This window comes from Gymnoscopelus braueri (genome assembly GCF_963280865.1).
Source record: "Gymnoscopelus braueri genome assembly, chromosome: 7".
Taxonomy (NCBI): Eukaryota; Metazoa; Chordata; class Actinopteri; order Myctophiformes; family Myctophidae; genus Gymnoscopelus; species Gymnoscopelus braueri.
The window spans coordinates 33253158-33274539 of record NC_137608.1 but is presented as its reverse complement, the minus strand read 5'-3'; the positions used below and the strand labels follow the sequence as shown (position 1 = coordinate 33274539).

The 21382-nt window shown below is 40.0% G+C and overlaps 2 protein-coding genes across 4 annotated transcripts in view; both read right to left on the bottom strand.

The window, feature by feature from the left end:
* Positions 1-397: 397 nt before the first annotated feature.
* imp4 (IMP U3 small nucleolar ribonucleoprotein 4) lies at positions 398-6310 on the bottom strand. Its single transcript, XM_080432450.1, has 9 exons — positions 6255-6310; positions 4137-4245; positions 3929-4012; positions 3516-3625; positions 2603-2735; positions 2238-2392; positions 2046-2140; positions 1888-1961; positions 398-697 (listed from the first exon to the last, which is right to left on the bottom strand). The coding sequence occupies exons 1-9, from the start codon at positions 6255-6257 to the stop codon at positions 585-587; spliced, it is 876 nt and encodes a 291-aa protein (XP_080288576.1). The 5' UTR covers positions 6258-6310; the 3' UTR covers positions 398-584.
* Positions 6311-9103: 2793 nt separating this feature from the next.
* Positions 9104-21382, bottom strand: part of rabl6b (RAB, member RAS oncogene family-like 6b) — a 17029-nt gene continuing 4750 nt past the window's right edge. For 2 of the 3 annotated variants that reach the window (XM_080434215.1, XM_080434217.1), the window contains 9 exons: positions 21097-21202; positions 20217-20320; positions 19607-20004; positions 17898-18048; positions 14342-14554; positions 13925-14189; positions 13052-13241; positions 12823-12881; positions 9104-12603 (listed from right to left, as the gene is read on the bottom strand). In XM_080434215.1, the coding sequence (XP_080290341.1) occupies positions 12403-12603; positions 12823-12881; positions 13052-13241; positions 13925-14189; positions 14342-14554; positions 17898-18048; positions 19607-20004; positions 20217-20320; positions 21097-21202 (1687 nt within the window). In that variant the 3' untranslated portion in view covers positions 9104-12402. The remainder of the gene's footprint in view (positions 12604-12822; positions 12882-13051; positions 13242-13924; positions 14190-14341; positions 14555-17897; positions 18049-19606; positions 20005-20216; positions 20321-21096; positions 21203-21382) is intronic. The other variant, XM_080434216.1, reaches the window with a different exon arrangement.

Genomic DNA, 21382 nt, shown 5'->3' with positions numbered 1-21382 from the left:
GCATCGCTTGTCGATCTGCTATTTTCTACAAAACTCTTCCCCACAATAAGGATTCTGGGGTTTAAGTGGTTAAAGCAATATGTTACATTGTAGCCAAGCATAAATTTTCCTCGAGTCATGGACATGGCTAAGTTCCCTGCTGTATTCATTATATACTGATGTGAAACAAGTGACAGTACGCACCTTGAACTTGATATGGGGTTCTTTAAAAACACAAGCCTTTGCAAGCCCAAGTTGAGATAAAACCAAGCACTTTAATTACTAATTGTGCCTGACAATGAGACTACACTGATATTTCAGAATACATTTGTTAGTATGAAAATATTAAACTTATGAGATCATTAAAGTTTTAATTACAAAATACTACACCAAAGTACACAAGTTACAAAATACATGTTTATGTCAAATTCCTTTAATTAACCCACAACGCTGCCGAGTTTCATCACATTTACAAAAAAAAATTATACGGTTCTGTAAGTAACTAAACAAAACACTGTTTCAAGATTTCAAATAACTGTTCAACATCAATAAGATAACAAAATGAAAGTATTATTTTGTGTTTTGTTATGTCACACAGTTGCATCCTATTCCACACTGAGAAACTTCCTTTTCTTTGCCGTGTGTGTAAATGGATGGGCTCGCCACTCGACGTCTGCAGTCTTCTCATTCTCCAGGGTACCAAGTTTAATCATATACACTAAAAAAGGGGGGGGAAAGATTAAGCACCATGTTTAAATAGAGAGCAACATAACGGAAAAGGAGAGAAGCTGAAACGTTTCACCAGGACTGTTGGTAAAAGTAACATTTTCTTTTCAATAAGGCAAAAATGCATATGTTTTACTAATGCGCTCAACTAGTGCAGCGGTTCTCACTATGGATCTATGAATCGCGACCCAAAGTGGGGTCGTGGGAAGGCGCCACTGGGGTTGCACATTGGCAACTGATGTGTTTTATTTTCATAAAGTTCTTGAATTGAGTTTACTTCTCATAAACAATTTAGCCTAGTTATTAAGCAGGAATTATGTTCGGCTGGCTCCTAAAAGAGCCGTTTCGGATGTTTTTGTTACTCCGAGAGAGGATAAAATGCATTGAACTAAATTGACCCATTTGGTTCCATTTGTACCCTCTCCGAGTTAAATTAACACAGATAAATTGGAGCTGGAGGGGTCCCTGTGTAAATTGTATCTGTTGTATGTGCCAGCAGAGAAAATAAGCCCCAAATCTGCATTTTGGTCAACAAACTGCGTTCAATATGGATCGTGACATTGCCATGACACAGGGAGGTCCTGCTCACAGACAACCCGACCACCCGGCCGTGATGGAGATGTGGCCAAACCGGCCTCAAAGATAAATTTGAGAGCTGGATTAAGAAACTCTGGCAACATATTTTGGCTAAATATGCACGTAATCCTAACTAAAATGAATCAAACTATAAATAAATATTTCATAATGCTGGTCAGAGCGTGTCTGTGTGCATCGGTGCGTGTACATGTGACGTCATTTAAAATAACGTCCACACCAAATCACCATTACATCACTGTCTCTAAATAAAGTTTACACAGTATACACTGGACTAGTGTATACTGTAGATATTTTATTGAGGAAAATGTATTGCTGATTCTGGTAACCGAACCGGCTGTCATGGATATTCTCTAAGGAAATATCATATCTGCTTTAGCTGCTTTTAACAGCAGTTCTTTAATAAGGTATAGGATTTCTGAGTGATTTTAGGGCTGTAGGAGAACTAAAAACTGGTTCTGGACATCAACTTTTGAGCATGCAGTAGGTGTCATTGAGCTGGGGAGGAGGGGCCTATATTGAATGCTGTGCTTACAAACAGCAACTGACAAATCCTACTTGTTATAGTACATTTAAGAGGATACTTACATTTCATTTCAAATCTTGGCCCTACTTCTGTTAGCTCAACGTTCTTGTGGTCCGTTTTCTTGTAGGTGTGATGTCTGCAATAGCAACAAGTTGATGTTAACCTTTTAATGTGAAACAGCACAATGTCTGCGATACATTTATCCAACTGAAAAACTAACCTGAATGAGATGAAATCCTCTTGGTTGGAAAATGTAATTACACGTCTACTATCTTCTTTAGGTACTGGAAACAGATATTTAAGGATACTGGATACCTGTTTGAAGCAGTATTCATTAGTTATATCCATAATCAGTCAAGTAATGGCAGAGGAGAATATTTGCATAAAGTGGAATAGTAATTCATTTTCTCACCCTTCGGCCAAGTCGTGAACTGAAGTTGTGAAAAATGAGGTGGGGATAGGCTTCAGACATGGTGCCTATGTCTGGAACATCATGTCTCATCACCACATTGTAAAGGGTGAAGTAGGCTGTGGGTCCAAATGGTAAGTGGCACACTACCAAACCATCTGAAAATACAGATAAAGGAGTCAGATACACAGTATGAGAATAATTGGTAGCTCATACCAAAAATATTGATAAATAGCTTAGTTTAAAACATAATGTATTACTGGCATTATTACAATATATCATTGTAACATTTCTTAATAGCTAGCTGTGCAAGTATCAAAGCCGCATTGCCTAGTAACTGTAAAAAGAACACACCAACACAAGCTTACCTGGATTCCCTCTAGTTTCATGCACAATGACGAGGTCGGTAACATTATTGGCTTTGCAAGCCTGTACCAGTGAGTCAACCTCATGGTTTCCTCTGTTCATCCGCTGGGCTCCAGGGAACATCAGCTTTGTCTCCTGTTTTAGCACAAGTTACAAGTTAGAATAGAAATAGCAATCTATTGGGTTGATCTTTCAACCATAGTCAAGAACACTTTGAGTCAGCTGCCAAAATAAATGTTATTTATTACTGCTAAATATAGACGGCTGTGCAAAATCATAAACAAGGATTTGGGGAAGTACTTATGTTGTCTCTACCGCTTGTTCCCTTAGCTTAACAAAATGTCACAAAAAAGAGTTTACCGTTTACATTCCTCTGTGATAGGTGAGCGAGTGGCCCGGAGTTGTCCATGTGTAGGCTACCTCACCAATTATGCGAATAATTTGAGTTACTTTTAAGACTGCAGACACCTTACTGTTTAGATAACTTGACCAATGTCAAATCCAGTTTTAGGCTATGGGATAGAGAACCAAATTCTATTACATGAATTATTTTCCGATTAAATATCCTGCAATCCTTTTATTTCAGAATGTGTGGGCAGAGCCCTTGATATTCTACAATGCTAGTCACTCACACACCCCAGGCATTTCATCAGAGCAGGTAGGACTTCAGTTGCATTCAGTTAACCATGGATACTTTGTTGATGAACTTAACTAGAGCACTGCTGTTGAACCCAGCCACCCTCCAGATACCATTACAAAGCTGTAATATGTTCTTCTCTGTGATGGAGACTGACTCTGCAAACGTACTATTTTCTAATTTCCCTGTTACTCAGCCTCTGCAACCATCAGTCAACCTGTCATTCCAAGTTAAAGTGAGTAGCTACCTACAAACAGTCACAGTGAAATATATCTGACCTTGGCGAACATTTTGAGCCGGGAGCTGGGATCTCTTGATGTGGTGATCATGACTTTAGGATCTTCCACTCCGGCCCATTTGTACTCATCATCCATGTGAGAGCTAACACCTGCATATGGAACAATAATTTAATAATCTGTCTATACATTCAAGGAATCTATGTATGCATGTCCTTCACATATCTCAAGAACCGTTCATCCAATCATCTTCGCACTTGGTGGGTGCACTGCTGAGGACCCAAGTTGATTGGATGAGTGGTTCTCGTGAACCAGCCCACCCTGAATGGGTACATGTTCTGAACGGTGTTCATTCCCAGAACAGGCTGGTTAATATGATCACACACACACACACACACACACACACACACACACAAATTGACATTATTAATTTAGTCAAAACTTAAGGCACTAGCCTTCTGCCCCCTCATCATCATATTCCAGCAGTTTCTGTAACTGCACCGCATCTCTACGAACTTCAGTTGGTATGAGGCGATTTTCTGTAGAAAAATGAAGAGAAAAAAACAAAACACAATTTTGCTCAGAAATCATCTTCCAAAAGCATTCATTTAAACAATGTTTTTGGCTGTAATCAAATAAGGAGTAAACTTGCAAATGCCATACCATCAAGAGCAGACTTGAGCTTCTGTTTTTTATCCTCTATCGTCCTGACTCTGTCCTCTTGGGCCTTCCTGTACAGGTACTCCCGTCTCAGTCTCACCTCTCGACGAAGCTACACCATTGGCCAAGGGAAAGAGACAAACAACCTGAGCTGTTGAAGTATGCGAGTAGAAGTATACTCACAAACTGTTTTCATTTACAACGTCACGTTATTATGCATAGGTTTTCAACAGGGGGGTCGGGGACTCCTCAACGTTAAAATCTTTGAGGGATACGTTTTTTTTCTTTCTTTCTTTCTCCTTTTTTACATTAACCTCTTGAACCCTTGCACCCCTACGGGGAAAAGATTTACAAGACGATTTTCAAGCTTAAAAAGGTTCATCTGCAACACAATTTTATACAATCTAGACCATACCCGTCAGGGATATGAGCACCACGCGCGCGTCATGGTCTGCTTGTTTCACGGATGTGGCAACAACAGCGCTTGTTTGACGCACATGATTTGGCAACCCGGGAGCCAGCGAACACAAAAACGCTAATAAACAGCTGACATTTGGGGAAAACGAAAAACGGGCTTCGGTGTTCCGGGCACACATGGTAATGGTGGTCAATGGCTGTGTGCAAATGCAGATCAATTGCTCCAGCCACTGAGGAGAATCGGGCAGAAGAGATTTTGGGCACAGACAGACAGAGCTACAGACGTACAGATGTAGTGGGGGGTCCCTGCTTCATCTCTCTCAGCTAAGGTGTCTCTGCCCTGGTCTAAAAAAAAACATTAAGACCCCTAGTATAATCACTCTTTAATCTGCTCTGAGGAAGGCTGCGGCCGAAATGCGTCAGCGTTCTCGCAATAAAATGAGAAACTGAGCCACTGTCTTGCAGTATTTATTTTGGAGTGCCGCCGCTTTTTCCACTTATTTGATTTGATTTGATTTGTATACATAGCTGAGCACCCACTGCCTAAACTAAGAAGGCATCCAGAGGAAACGCACCAGTTTTTCTTTCTTATCTGAACCCTAATATAAGTTTGGAAATAAATTAATAAAATGAATGTGCTTTCCAACTGGGGAAATGTGAACTTACCACAAGCAGAAAAACGCACTAGAATTACACAGTTAACCATAGTTGTTGTGAAATTGAAACTGGTTGGTTTAAATTAAACCATAGACAGTTGATGTTAAGATTGATTTGGACCCGAGATGTCAGCATACACATTGTTACTGTACATAAAATAATAAAAGATTACATTTTACGCTATCAATACGACTGGTGTACTTAGCTACATCAACTTAACAGGGGTTTGGCTTCATTATTTATCATTATTTTTTTGTTAAGAGGTTAAAGTACTACATTCTGATAGTAATCATTGCTACAGAGCGTTTGTTCGGTCACAGGGGTCTCTCCAGCTCTTTAGTAAACAGAATTATGTACATTTTCAGGTAGGTGACAACATTTAAGCTAATCAGGAGAGAGTACTAAAAACGCATTTTCTGTTTAGTAAAGAGCTGGAGAGAAAGAGACTCTTTTTACTATCAGAATATAGAGCTATTTAACACTTATTTTAACAAAAATAAATAACTTACCCTACCTTTAAGTTACCAGTTACTTTGTAGATTTGGATTATTATTACAAAATATGCATTACCCAGTTCAGTCCTATATGCATTTCAGCCATTTGAAAATAGCCTATCTACAAGCTCACAAGATCTGCTATTTTCAAAAGATTTTTTACACATTTGAAAACTTGTGAAATGGGATATTCTGCATAATGAGTACTTTACGTACATTTTGATACCAATACTTTTGTACTTTTACTCTATAACAATTAAAAGTCCGGCATTCAAAACTTCTACATTGTAGTATGAGTATTGATACTTTTACTTAAGTAAAAAAAAAATCAGTAATTAGTTTTACTTTAGCCGACTCTCTTCAAAATGTGTGCTAACTGCTAAAGCTAGCTGGATACGGTTAATAACTGTATATCAACCAAGTACGAGTTCCAATATGACTTATCTTTTGTTTAGGTAACTAGTCTAACTATCCCAGACCACCAATATGAAATGTCATTGCACGGGGGAAATAAATAGCCCGATGTGATACGTTTATTTAACTTTAAACTTACCATGTTGTTCCTTTGCAGTCAGTCACACGTGTGGCTGTGTTGGCCAGGAAGCAGTGTTGCCAGATTGTGCGAGAGAAATAAGCAACCAGGTGTATTAAAACAAGACCAAAAGAAGCCACATGAGCACTCGAACACTAATTTGAAAATAGCCGATATACAAGCTTTTTTTTCAAGAAAAATCTTGAAAACAAGTTAATTTTGGAATATTTTCAATTCCATAAAATCTTGTATGGGAGTCTCTAGCAAAAAATATTTTCAGAAGGTTGGGTCTACTACAACACAGTCTATGGTCTACAAATACATATTAATTTGGGGGTCCTAGCTTGACTTGAAAATGTATAAGAAAGAACCACTGGTTTAAACAACATTAGGAAACAAGCCCAAATAAGCAGGTACACTTTATAAACAAGCCCCCCCAAAAAAAACGCAACCGGCAACCTACCAATATTTACAAGCTACTTCACAGAGAAACAAGCCCAAAGTCGCTTATAATAAGCAGACATGGCAACGCTGGCCAGTCGGATCACGTACAAGCGTCACTTTCATTGGTTAAAAGAAGAAAAGCCAATAGCAAGTCTGGATACTGTTAAATTGTCCTTCAAAATAAAATGCGTTTGGTCACATGCCATAGTTATGGTTGTGAAGTGAGATTTCTCCAATTTGGTGCAGTAAAATGTTACCATATGTTTACCAGTGATAGAATATGACATTCTCACATGGTTTGAAAAGAAAAAGTGAACTGACCTACTGAGACATTTGTTTGGTGAAAGGTCAAAGTTCATAGAATGTGTTGTTAATTATATTTTTAATCATCACCAGCACCTTTTACACTATAAATGTTACACACCCCCTTAAAGGCAGCTTGCACAGTGGGGTCTCAGAACTTTTTTATTTATTTTTATTCTAAATAGCCCCCCTGACCTTTAGGCTCCTGCAGGGCCTGCATGCTAATTCAGGATTCCAGCTCTGAACTGTTTCCATATGCCATGGGTCGCGAGTAAATATCCCATTTTTTTCGTTAAAAGTCCTAACTTTTCATCAATTAAAAACAATTCCAACATTTTCCAAAAGTATTTCATAAATAAAACCAACAAATAAAAATAAATCATATGTAATGTTTTTTAAAGAAGTAGTGAAAATAGCAGATCTACAAGCTCGCAATGTGGTGCGAAGCGACGCGTTGTGAGCTTGTAGATCAGATAATTTCACTAGTTTGGGTCCCAGGCAAATGTCTAATTTATCTTTTTGGGTCTTCAGCTAAAAAGTTTGGGAACCACACTGCTGTAGTGGGTTGGTTTAGCAGTGTAGGTAGATAAATATGTATTAATTATTGCACTTGGTCTGTAAATCTGAGTGTGTACAAATAGAACCAAACGGTTCTGGTTGGTTCCATCTGTACACTTAACTCTCTGAGTTAAATAAACACTGAGAACTTTGGTGTAGATTAGGGTCCCAGAGATTAAAAAACAAAAACGAGCAAAGGATCAAATGAGGGTGTGTGGCTTAAATGGGGTCATACCTATGTTCCCCGGGTTCTATGTTCCCCACTAAGGTTATGGTTAGGGTTAGGTTTAGGTTAGGTCCGAACATAGAACCTGGGGAACATAGGTACGGTCCCGCTTAAATCATATCAAACTGGTAGTTCTTGAAATGCAAAAGGTTGAGAATCACTGGCTTATGTTTTGTAAGTAGGCTATACTGTAGTGTAACATCCACACTGTTGTCATCTGTAATGTTACCTGTGGCTTGTGCTGATGATGTCATAATAACTATTTTCACATAGTTTTTATTGAAGATGTCAGTTTTACAGGAGGATAAACAATGACCCAACCCTCACAAGATTGTAATTTGACAATGTATTAAAAAGTACAGGAAAGAGGGTAAAAAGTGGAAAAAGGAAAAAATAAATGTCATAATAACTATAGGCTTACCTTGCTACTCTCTTTCTGGTTCTACTTCAGACAGGATGATTGTATCGGTTGTATAATACATCTGTATACTTCATTACACCAGGTGGGATGATTGTATAGGTTAGACACGTCCGAAAGACCAAGAGGCTTCCTCCCCCCAAGCACTGCAATACCTGAAGGCCAGCGCCCATCTCTGACACTGCCAATCACATAATTCAAAGTGGGGTCCGAGGACCCCAGGGGACCTTGAGGCGGTTCTGGGGGGTCAACATCAAATAATTTTAACCACTTTAACCCTAAACATATACATTGGCTATTTGAAAATTGCTAACAACATGTGGCATCTAGTCTCTTTTGAGATGAAATGTTAAAAAAAGCCTAAATTGAATTCACACCTTTGTTCACCTTTTATCATTTTGCTTCTCTGAAAATAAATGAATGTAAACTAAACCTAGCCAGTAGCCACATTGAAACAATTCAAAAACGAATTGTCGCTGTCAGGCAGAAAACTTGCATCTCCATATTTCAACTTGTGTTTCTCTTTCATTAATGTCCCACTTCATCATACTACAGTGCTGTTCTGCTAATTGTGTGTTGTTTTTTTGTAAGTAAAAGTGGTTAAGCGTATTTATATACTGGACCAATGAAAAGTATTAAAAATAGCTTGTGACTTAATATCTACATTGGAATACAGGTTATTTTTTACATTTCCTGAAAAGTAACAGTTTTGGGCATACAAGCGACAAAATCTAAATCAAATCAAAATCAAGTTTGTTGAACTCTCTGTGATGTTCTTCCGCACCCTGGTGGCAAGTCAAATGTTGACTCCTTTTTAAATTCTTACAAGAATGCAAGGAATTGTAGTAATGATTAATTCAGGACTCTCTTACATAGGGGGAGTGGAGGCCCCTGTCTCGTCATTAAAATAAATCATGCCAATTATGAAGAAATAAGTTTGCATTTATTGACCAACCAAACATCGGCAAACTCACACACAGTGTAAAGATGGAAACATGTCATGAGGTGAAAAATAAATGAAGTGTTTAATTCCAAAATGCTATCCATCCATTTTGAAAGCACTTATCTTAAATTTAGTACTAAATAACAAAACAGGTCAGCGCATCAGAGACGTTAACTAGTCGGTAAGCCAATGTCTTTAGGCAGCCAATAACTTTGATAATCTATGATGAGCTTTGCTTTCGTTTCAGTGATAATTTTCTACTATTTTAATGTAAAAATGTGTATATCCCATGGAGAACATCTCATTTTGGAACAAACCTCTTCCAATATATACATATCAATGTACCACTTTATACATTCGTTTCTTGCTATACACATAAGTCTCATGCTTCACTTGAAACTGCTTTCAGCATTTATCCTCATCATGTGACAATAGACAAAATAGTGGAGCATAACAGTATTTAGGATCAATGCTGCATAGTTTCAATTTCTGAAATATTCAACATACCTTTCAGAGTAAACAAACAGAATGGAACCGTAAGTGGAAGAGAACATATTTAAATCTGCCAGCTGTCAAAACACACACCATATTAAGTGGTCACCGCATATATTCCTCAACATCCAAAAGATGATCAAACTGGCTTGATTTTATCAACAGCAAAGCATTTTTTCTAATCAGCATGATTAGAAAATGGTTACAACTATTGTAACCGAACTTGGTTTGAGGCATCTGACCAAAGGAAAAAACCCACATGCATGATAGTAGATGAAGTCGTCAGCAGTTTACAACTGCATTTCCTTATCAGAGAGGGAAAAGGGTATTTTATGTAAACCATGGGTGATAAGTTCATAGAAAACAAGTCGGAACAGTGAAGAGCCCATGACAGTTTTAGAGTCCACAGCAAGCTGCATGAAACGTCTGTATGAATGTGAGAAAAATCCAAACCGTTAGGAACAATTTTCAGGAACATGATCTGCATGTTTTTCCATAAAAGAAAAAGAGACAGCAATAAATAATACAGGGATAAAGAAACAAGATAAGGCTCTGTGTCCACCAAGATGTTTTTTCCTGAGTGCAGACTACTAGAGCACTGTTTTAACTGTTTGTAATTGGGAGCGCCCAATTTTTTTGGAAACCCCAGCAACTTGGCGTGGCACTGGGCATTCACCTTGCGCTCGCATGTGCGGCGAGCTAAAATATTTTCAACTCGGGCGCCTGGAAGCGCTCCCAAGCGAGCGCCGTGGCATTTTCAGCCGGGAAAAAAAGCCTCGGTGGACACGACGCCTAAACATTTGAAAAATAGTTGCACAGAGAAAAATAGTTGCACATACAGAGAATAACATCTTTCTTTAATACTCTTAAAATGGTAGTGTGTGCTTTTACGCCCAAAGAAAAACAAACAAACAAACAAGCAGAATCCCACAACCAAACACGTATTGGTACACTGCAATTTAACACATTAGGCCTCATGGAAGATGCCGTGCAGTGCGCAATAATTCTCAACAATAAAAATGACCAAAGCCATTTCTGAACTCATCTGAAATTAGTAATCCAATTAATCTGACTTGGTTTACAGTAAGAACACTTAAAATGGTTTGTGAGGATAGCGGCACGTCACTCCATTGTAAGAACCTCGTTTAAGGCATCTGCACAAAATTTTAATATATAACCTACATGGTGGAGCTGAGGGAGGGGAAGTAGAGGAAGGGCAGAAAATACAGGATTCCATGTCACTTTAGTTTAAAGGATTTTCAGTCATATACCATATCCAGGCCAGGGGTATGCATTTTCATCCCCCCCAACAAAAAAAATCCCTATATCTTCTGATAAATTAATAATATTGACATATCACCTGATGTAGTGGGAGGTTGTAATGAAAACCTGCAAACTCTTGGCCCTCAGTGACACATGAGGCTAAGGTTGATGTCCACTTTAGCCATTTTAAGGTTAACAACATGAACCCTGGCGGCCCTATTTGGGGACAGTCATCATAGGCAACCATTATCTAAATTTCTGAATTTTCCAACAATTTTTAAACCTTTAAAAAGGCTCCCAATGTCACAATGCATCGCATTGTGAGCTTGTAGATCAGCTATTTTCAAATCACCCAAGTATAAAATAGGACTTAAGTGGTTAAGTACTGTAGGTTTCAAATGATAAAATTATAGTAATTGGTAGGAAGTCTGGAGACTAAGGAAGCTTAGTGAAGCAAACATTTTGGTCTCAGATACAAATCTATTTACTGTATATGTATGCACTCACTAACATGATCACAATGTGTGCTGCACTAATCAGAATGTCATGATATGTCTCATCACGTATTAGTGTGGGTTTCCTACAAATTAGTATAGTGGGCAAAATCTTTCATTCAATTACAGCAATTCTATTTTTTTTTTGCATTTAATAAAGACAGACAAGACTAGAGCTGAACAAATTTCTGCCATTAACTGCCACATCACTTGAGTAAGAAAAAATAGAGACAAAAATAGAACACCTAATCTTGCCCATGGAGTCATTCATCACTTTGAGCATGCTCTCAATTACTACACCAAACACACAGACATTCAGACATAATGACAACCCTATCTACAGTAGCTGGAATGGAGTGGTCCCAAAAGAAAGGATGTATCGACGAAAAAAGCAAACATGAAGTAAATATATTCAATCATATTAGTAATAAGGGACAATTCCTGGTAGCTCCAACAATGGTCAATGTTTATATAGTGCTGGGCAATATATTAAGTTCTCTGATAGAATAGATACAGTATATTTGAACAATATTAACATTTCTATCGTATTATTTATATGTCCCTGCGACTCTTCCCCTATAACTTTGAGCCTCATGCTAGTGGGGGTCCGGCATGGGTGGAAGGAGAGTGCTGAATTGTTTAATTAAGGTAGAAGACATGACAATATCGTGACCTACAGTAGATGTTTGGTCCATAAATAATTGTCATATTGCCCAGCACTATCTTTATATCAGAAGAGCACTCAGTCTTACCATTCTTCAGTCTTATTGGTCAGAATGAAAGTGACAGCAGTAGTGCAGATGAGGGACAGACCAATGAAAAGCATCATACAAGTATCACCGTCCTGGGGTGTTTGACAGGGTTGTCGTTGGTTACCTCTGCTGTATGGCTTGCAGCTGCTGCTTATGCACAAACAAGTCACAAGAGTTTATTCAGAGCGACCGCTAAGGTCGCCACTGATGTTCCACGGCTCGAGGTTTTAAAATGAGAGCATGTTTTTTACTTCTTCATTTTTAAACAGATCTCTTTTAGAGTTCTTCATAATCACCGCCCTCTATTTTGGTTGCACCCACCGCTCCACCCAGGAAGTCCTCCAGCTCGTCCACATCAGATTTCTTGGTCCGGGACGATTTCTTCTTCTTTTTCTCTTTCTCCTTGTCATCTGCGGCCACCAGCTCATCTTTTTCCTTTTTCTTATGTTTATGTTTCTTCTTGCTCTTCTCGTCCTCCTGAGGGAAGAATGGAATGGTTTTATATTGCATTGTGGAACAGCTGATCAAATATAGTCAGTTGTAGTAATATAATCGTATTCATATAGCGCTTTTCAAAAAACTAATTCCAACTGCATTGTAATCACTAAAGGCAAAGGTAAAAGCAAAAAGAAAGTCAAATGAACAAAGCAGCTTCTCACATTTATGGAATATAATCAGATGCTACAATCACATTACCTCTTTAGTCTTCTTCTTCTTTTTCTTCTTCTCTTTCAAGGAGGGTTTGCTTTCTTTCTCTAAAAGAAAACAAAAAAGTTAAATTACACATAAAGATCATCTAAAATTAGAGACAGTGACCTACACGTTTTCTTCTTCTTTTTTTGAGACACACAAAGAGAAAGACGGACAGAGCAATAGAAAACCATACAGATGGAGTGACAGACAGTGATAGAGGTGCATTACTTGCCTTCCTGCTCGTCACTGCTGTCTTTGATGGCTGCAAGAGGCTCTTCCTGGATTCCAAGGCCAAACAGGTCTGTTTCGTTCTTGTGTTTGAATGAAATGCTCATTGGCTTCAGAGGCTCAGTGACCGTGGCCGGTTGAGGTTCATCGTCAGTTAGGTCAGACAGCAACTCGTCTCTGACTGGGAATGTATCCTGTAGGGGTGTGCAGGGGTAACATCTTTCAAGCACTACCAATCAAGCAAATGCTTGATTTGTATATAAGGCAGAAGAGGAAATGGCCATGGTTTGCAGTGGAGGCAACTAACTGTTGATTAACTGCACTTACTGCCACGGTACAATATTTAATATATATATATATATATATATATATATATATATATATATATATATATATATATATATATATATATATATATATATACACACACACACACACACACACACACACACATGGCTGATTGCCAAAGAACAGATTCTGTTAGACAAGCCTTCCTCCATCTCATCTAACCTCAACCCTACACTGTCAAATATTTCCTATCATGTCAATCTACCCACAGGCATAAGACTCTACAACAATCCATTACCCATACCTTCACACACATTAACCCCCCAACAAACAGTAATCATTATTGCATTGTTCTCCTTACCACCATTACATCTGCAGCTACAAATGTTTGTACAAGCATTTCCTTGCCTGCAATGACTGCTCTTGGCTGAGCATGTGACAAATAAAGCTAAAAAAAAATGTATGCCCTGTATTCTACAATAAATGTGTAAAGAACTTCAGTAAAAGGAGTTTACCTCAGCAAAACATCAACATGGAATCTTATATTGAAGCACCTCAATGAACACAAGCAAGCCGTTACTACTTTTACCTTTGTTATTTTTGGTGAATCCGATGCTTCGGAATCAAAGTCGGGGTCGTCCATGACATAGGAGAGCATCTGCTGGGCAACAGGTGCCTCTAGGTCAGTGTCCGAGTCCTCGGCTTTGGGTGTCCCTGCCTTCTTCTTCCCCTGCTGTCGGACTGATGGCTCAGCTGCTGCTGCGGTCAGGGTGAATGGCGAGATGGTCTGGGTAGCAGCTTTGGGCTCTGGAGCTTTGGATGCCCCCTTTGGTTTTGTTATATTGATCACAGGCCTGAAACAGAGTGAAAGGGAACTTCAACTTCATAGGAATGATATGAGGTAAGAAGTATTATGCTGGTTAACCTGAGTTCGTTAATTTTGTCAACTCTGTTGAACACCTGGCAGATGAAAAAGAGAGGTAGGCGATCCTGAGATCAAACTTACTTTTTCAGTTCTGGTTCACTTTCCAGGTCTAGGTCTAGGTCTTGTGTGATGGTGGGGGCCTGTAACTCTGCCTCCTCCTCATCACTGGTTAGGTTGATGTGTTTACTGGGTGGGTCCACAGTCTTGGTTTGGGTCTTAACGGGCTTTGAATCATCTGGGTCCAGCTCGTCTAGGAAGCCTGACACCATGGGGTTACCTCTACCCTCGCCATCACTACGATAGAGACACGGCAGAACAGAGAGACGATTAAGTGCAATAATAGGAGAGGACAGGAGTAGGGCTACAGCTATTTATTTTCTTAGCGATTATTCTATGAAATATCTGAATAATCGAGAAGCAAAGTTTTATAAATATATGGCTTTTTTATACACATCAACGGAAAATTAGATTTTTTTAATAATCGACTAAATTGATACGTTTGATTAAACGTGCCCTGTTATATATTTCATCATACAACGGTGTCACACAAAAATACAAAAAATATCTACTAGCTTGACACGTTGTGAACTTGTAAAGCTGATATTTTCTATATTTTAGAACATGTTTGAAAACCTTTGGGGGGAAAAAAAGACATGGGTAAATAATACACCCCAGTATGAAGTTAAATTCAAATAATTCATATTCTCACAAATGAAGGCAGTAGAGGCCTACCGGTACCTGGCCATGATATAAAAGTGTTTTGGGGAGCTCACTAGAAATAAAATAGGAATACCAAATATTTATTTTACAGTATATGTGGATGAAGAACGTCAGCCAAGTAGCTATACAACTCAAGATGGTTTCAACATCAGTTGAAAAATAAACTAGAAAAAGTGCTCCTCGGAGCACAGGTCTCCGCCAGGTCAGGTAGGTTATTGTGGCCTCCTGGTGGCGCTATAATAGGCCAATGTGAAAAGGGTGCCATTTCTTCCTAGGCCTTGCACAGCAATCGGACACTGCATGCATGATTTGAGGCATTTTGTTCTAAAAATGTGTTTTGCTAAATTTGACCTGCTGGTGGCGCTATAACAGCCAATGTTAAAAGGGTGGCATTTGTTCCTCAACGTAGTGCAAATGTGTGTTCAAAGTTTCACCGCAATCGGACGGTGCGTTCATGATTTGCGGCATTTTGTTCAAAACGGGCCACTCCTGTAAACATTACATGTCAATCTTAGCCAATCAGGATGGAATATGAAAAATCAAACAGATCCGTCTTGATCGCATGGCTATAGAGATCATGTGTACCTATTTGCGTGAAATTTGGATCAAATCTGAAGGCTTAATATCACAAAATGTGTTTTACATAAGTCTGCCTCCTGGTGGCGCTATAAAAGGCATATGTGAAAAATGCAGCTCAAAGGTTTTTCCTTGGCCTCTAGACAGTGTGCATACAAAGTTTTACACTGATTGGTGCAGTTATAGGTAAAAGCACGAATTGGCCTGTTACAGCGCCACCATGAGGCTGATTTGAACATTTTCAAATGGCATTCCTTCCTTGGCCTAATGGGAATGTGTGTGCGAAATTTCACGGAAATTGCATGCTGTGTTCATGATTTGAGGCATTTTGTTCGAAACGGAGTACTCCTGCAAAATTTGAAAGCCATTTTTTGCCAATCAGGATGGAATATGAAAAATCTGAAATGAGCCGTTTCTTTAAATGACTATAGAGATACCGTGTACCGATTTGCCGGATTTTGGGCCAAAATCTGTAGGAGTACTGTCCAAAAATGTGTTTTGCACAAATCGGCCTCCTGGTGGCGCTATAAAAGGCCCATGTGAAGAATTTGGAGCAGAGGTTCTGCTCTGGCATCCAGGGACTGTGTGTGCACAGTTTCGCTGCGATCAAGCCAACGGTGCCGGAGATTAGCTGTACACAAAATTACAGAATGACGGACGGACACACGAACACACACACGGACGGACGGACGGACGGACAGGGGCGAAAACATACTCTCGCCATGCCTTTCGGCCTGGCGGAGACAATAATGTCAATCTGGAGAGAGAACTCATACAGGATACACGAATGAAATTGGAAATGAGCAGAAACAAAACAAAAACAAACTAGAAAAAGTGCTCCTCGGAGCACAGGTCTCCGCCAGGTCAGGTAGGTTATTGTGGCCTCCTGGTGGCGCTATAATAGGCCAATGTGTTTTGGGTGACATTTGCTCCTCAACATAGTGTGAATGTGCGTGCAAAGTTTGACCGTAATCGGACGCTGCGTTCATGATTTGCGGCATTTTGTTCAAAACAAGCCACTACTTCAAACTTTAGATGTCAATCGTAGCCAATCATGATGGAATATGAAAAATCCAACACATCCGTCTTGATCACATGACTATAGAGATCATGTGTACTGATTTGCGTGAAATTTGGATAAAATCGGAAGAAGTAATATGAAAAAAATTGTTTTACATAAGTCGGCCTCTTGGTGGCGCTATAAAAGGCAGATGTGAAAAATGCAGGGCAAAGGTTTTTCCTTGACCTCTAGGGAGTGCGCTTACAAAGTTTTACACAGATCGGTGCAGTTATGGGTAAAAACATGAATCGGCCTGTTAAAGCGCCACCATGGGGCTGATTTGAAAATGTTCAAGTAGCATTTCTTCCTCGGCATAATGGAAATATGTGTGCAAAATTTCAAGGAAATTGCATGCTGTGTTCATGATTTGAGGCATTTTGTTCAAAACAGAGCACTCCTGCAAACTTTGGAAGCCATTTTTAGCCAATCAGGATGGAATATGACAAATCTGAAAGACCCGTTTCGTTTAATGACTTTAGAGATACTGTGTACCGATTTGCGGGAGTTTTGGACAAAATCTGTAGGAGTACTGTAAAAACATATGTTTTGCAGACATCGGCCTCCTGGTGGCGCTATAAAAGGCCCATGTGAAAAATTTGGGGCAGAGGTTCTGCTGTGGCATCCAGGGAGTGTGTGTGCACAGTTTCACTGCGAGCAAGCCAACGGTGCCGGAGATTAGCTGTCCACAGACAGAATGACGGACGGACGGACGGACGGACACACACACACACGGACGGACGGACAGGGGGCAAAACATACTCTCTCGCCATGCCTTTCGGCCTGGCGGAGACAATGAGCAGACAGATTTGGAACTACAAATTTTAAGCTGATGAATTATATTTGTAGAGTTCTCACTTCTGATTGGAATTCCTTGCAATATCTATGCAAAATGAGCCTATAACTAATTACTTTTCAGCAGGGATGGGCAACCATGTCTTTACAATTGACCGGTCGATCTAGAGTTCTAGACAGACTTTTTGGGTCGATTTGACAATCAATGCAAAAACATCCATTCGTATTGCCGGCCTCCACAAACACACTCAGGTTTGCTGGTTAAATCATATCAGGGGAGTGGAACGCATATTAACAGAGGAACGGCCATGGCAGCATAGCATTGGTCCAGGTGCGTTACCCATTTAGTACTCCGCTCCTACTACTTTTAACCAGAGCTAATGAGATGAGACAACAGCATTGAATGAATTCAGGGAGATATGCCAAAAGACAGATTGGTTTGGCTTAAATATCTAAACTAGCTCAAATAAAAACAATAAGGAATCTGACCTGTCACTGTCCATAGTATGGGCTGCTGTAGGCCGGGTCCCTTTATTCTTGGGCAGGCTGTCTTCCAGGAAGCTCTTGTCCAGTCTCTCGTCAGGGACAAAGTCATCCACACTGTGAACGTTGGTAGGACACACAGGCGCTGACGACTCTTCTGAGGAAGACAGAATGACACACTGAATCTTTGACACAAAATGGGTTTAAGTCTTCACCCTGACCATGAAAATGGGTTTAAATCTTCACCCTGACCATGCAGATATCTGTACTATGCATGTCTTGTAGGAAACCAAGACAGAGAATAAAAAATAACTATTAGTACTGAAACAAAATAGACAATGAAGGAGGCCCTTTACAATGACTACCACACTGTATGTAGTGAATAACCAAATAAAAATCAATTTGGCTAAACTGACCTAATCTTATTTAAAGTAAATAGTTTTTTGGGGGGGTTTGAGTTGAGCATAAGTGTCCCATTGTGCCATTTCTAGTACGATTCATAGGACGAAAAAGTGAAATCACATGAAATTCCAATACCAGCCGGTGACTCACTCCTTTTCAAAGCTCTGCATTTCTCAACTCATGAGGCTGGAGTCTTGTGACTACTTTTTATGGAATCAATCAGTTCCAATTCCGGTCAGACAGTACAAAAAGGATCAGAATCATAACATTGACTTAGGCTAAGTCAAAGTTTCAAAAGAGGCTGTTTTAATTGCAATAGTTTATTTGGCATTAAGACCTGAGGCCGATTCTACAAATGCCTTCTAAATCAGTAGTTCTCAAACATTTTTGTGCCAAGGACCCCCAAAATGTATTTGGCCGCAGACGCCCCCCATCTGAAATAGTTTGGTGCCAGGGACACCCCCAGAAGAGAAGATTTGTGTTAAAAAATGCGATGTGAGCTTGAGGATCTGCTTTTTTTTGAGAACCAGTTCTAAATATTTTTTTAATAGATATTTTTTGGCCTTTTCTGCCTTTATTAAATAGTATACTGTAGTCTGACAGGAAATGGGGAGAGAGATGGGGAGTGACATGCAGCAAAAGTCGTCGGGATCGGGATTCGAACCCGCGACACGCGTGCCCGGAGCCACTACGCCAGCCGTCCGGGCCACAGTTCTAAGTCTAAACACATTCCCTGCCACTGACGGAGATCCCCGTCATTTAAAATCCACCCGTTCACATTGACGGAGATCTCCGTCATAAAAATAAATAAAAACACACACAGAACCAGGAGACAACGCGATCCAAAGATTTACTGCTCCATTCACTTCCTGGTTAAAGTATTTGGGAAATATTATCTGTATCTCGACTCCTGTGTTTTACTATGTATTTTTGGCAAAACATGCTATTTTCAACTGGGTATAACAAGCCCACAGGGAGGTCGCGAAGACATTTTTATTTTTTTCACGGAAGCACAGTGAAACCATCAGGGGAGCGATCATACTGGAGATAAATATTCTGTGGTTCTTGAAAGATTAGTCAGAATGCTTAAAAATGCTGGCAGAAGCTACAGCCTGTTTTAGAAAACCCCTGGCTAAAATCTAAAATCACACAGATAACTATCTGCAGGATTGTTGCCTCTTCCAAAATAAATAAACCTTTATTGATCCCTGGAGAGATAGCCAGGTGTCATAACAGCATGGATATTGGATGGATGGATATTGCAATAGCCAATATTACAACTTGTGTATACTCTACGTATATTAAACACTAACCGGATGCAGTGGCAGGAGCATCCGTGGCAGGGGAGGAGCCGAACCAGCGGGACATGAAGCCACGTTTCTGAGTTGCAGAGGCAGACCCTGGAGTTCCAGGTGCCACCAAGGACTGGGAGGCATGCTCTGGGGACTGGGCCGAGGGCTGGGAGTCAGGGGTGGCCTCCGTGGCCACGGGAGCTTGAGTCCCCGGGGGAGAGGAGGCAGGCAGAGGATGGGCCTGCATCAGGATCTGGGTGGGGGGCATGGGGGGTTGAGGGGTGCTGGGGCTGGAGCTGCCAGTCGAAGCCCCACTGGGAGGGACAATGGGGGACTGGGAGCCCGAGGAAGGACTTTGTCCGTTGGCTGGGCCTGGAGAAGCAAACGCTTTACTGCGTGTTTCCAGGTTCTCCAGGAAGCTGTGGAATCCAAAACAACCATTAGTGTGAACGGTGAGGAAGAAGAGAAGGGGAAAAATTATTCTTCATGATCATTTTACACAGGGCAACTGTGTACAAACACACACACACACACACACACACACACACACAAGGGATTATACTCACAATAATGTAGCAATAACTTCAACTCTAATGACACATTGAGAAAACAGAGCACTACAAAATCATACATCTCGTAGTTCTGATCTTCAGTCTCCTGCTGCACACACAGTTCCTCCAGAGTGGCGTCCATGTCCAGCTGGTTGGTCTCCATCTGCCTCATAAGGGTCTCTCTCTGTATGGCACAGATATGTACAGACAGACAGACACACGAAACCCAAAGTCAGGACAAATACACACAAACAGTACAATACATACAGTAAAAACTGTGCACACTACTATTACACAAAACTAACAGCAAATATTAACAAAAGTACATTACAGTCACAGCACAGAGCACACACATTAAACTTATATAATGGTGGATTTGAATCAGTTGCCAGCTTCAGAGATTAGCATCTATTTTTATGCTGCGCAAAGTGCGCAAGGGGAGTGGGTCACTCAAGCAAGCGACAAAAAGCACTATCTAGAGCAATATTTCTGCTGACAATGAAGAAAAAAAGAGATCATCAGCATTTATTGTTTAGCCTTGTACAGTATGTTGCCTAATACTTTTTCTTACAATAGGCAGAAGAGTGCTCTGGTAGTCTGGTATGGATGCACAGCATCCTCAACGGCAAACAGCTGTATGGTGCAAATGTGTGTATCATAGGACAATGTATGTTCTGTCCGTGACATCACACTGTCCAAGATGTCAGTCTCGGATGACCTAGACCGTGTCAAGCCTGCTCCTTGTATAGGGATCTCGGACGGTCCCATATACGAGTACTTTTTGTATGTGGTCTTTGTTCAACGGTTAGGTCGAACCCTCTCCAACACATACTTGCTTCTTGTATCAACATATTGGCTAGTGAAATTAACTGATTTCAATAAAATATATTCAATATATATTCTTATATAATCATATAATCATATAGTATTAGTAACACTAACCAAACAAAAACTACTAACCTGAAGTTGCAAGAAAGGAATGTTGAAAAACCTATGGAGGTATTTCAGGCCAAATCCATTCTTCATGGAGGATTCAGCGTAATGAATGTAAGATGCCCCCATTGGCCTGAAAAATGTCACAAGTCAAAAGTAAGTAAACTGAAACGTTATGGTTTTAGAGTGTAGAATAATTGCTATGTGGTTAACGCATGATTAAATCAATTTTGTGGACGTATTTTCCATTTCCATTCCATTTCAGTGTTCGTCACTTTGAATGTCCCACGGTCCTTGTGTTGTTTTCAGTAAC

Bases quoted from the DNA above. Each gene is read 5' to 3' on its own strand.
- imp4 (XM_080432450.1), bottom strand. The intron at 2,393-2,602 runs GTAAGCTTGTGT...CTGTATTTTCAG, and splicing joins TGAAACTAGAGGGAATCCAG to ATGGTTTGGTAGTGTGCCAC. The intron at 698-1,887 runs GTAAGTATCCTC...CCCCTTTTTTAG, and splicing joins GCCAAGATTTGAAATGAAAT to TGTATATGATTAAACTTGGT.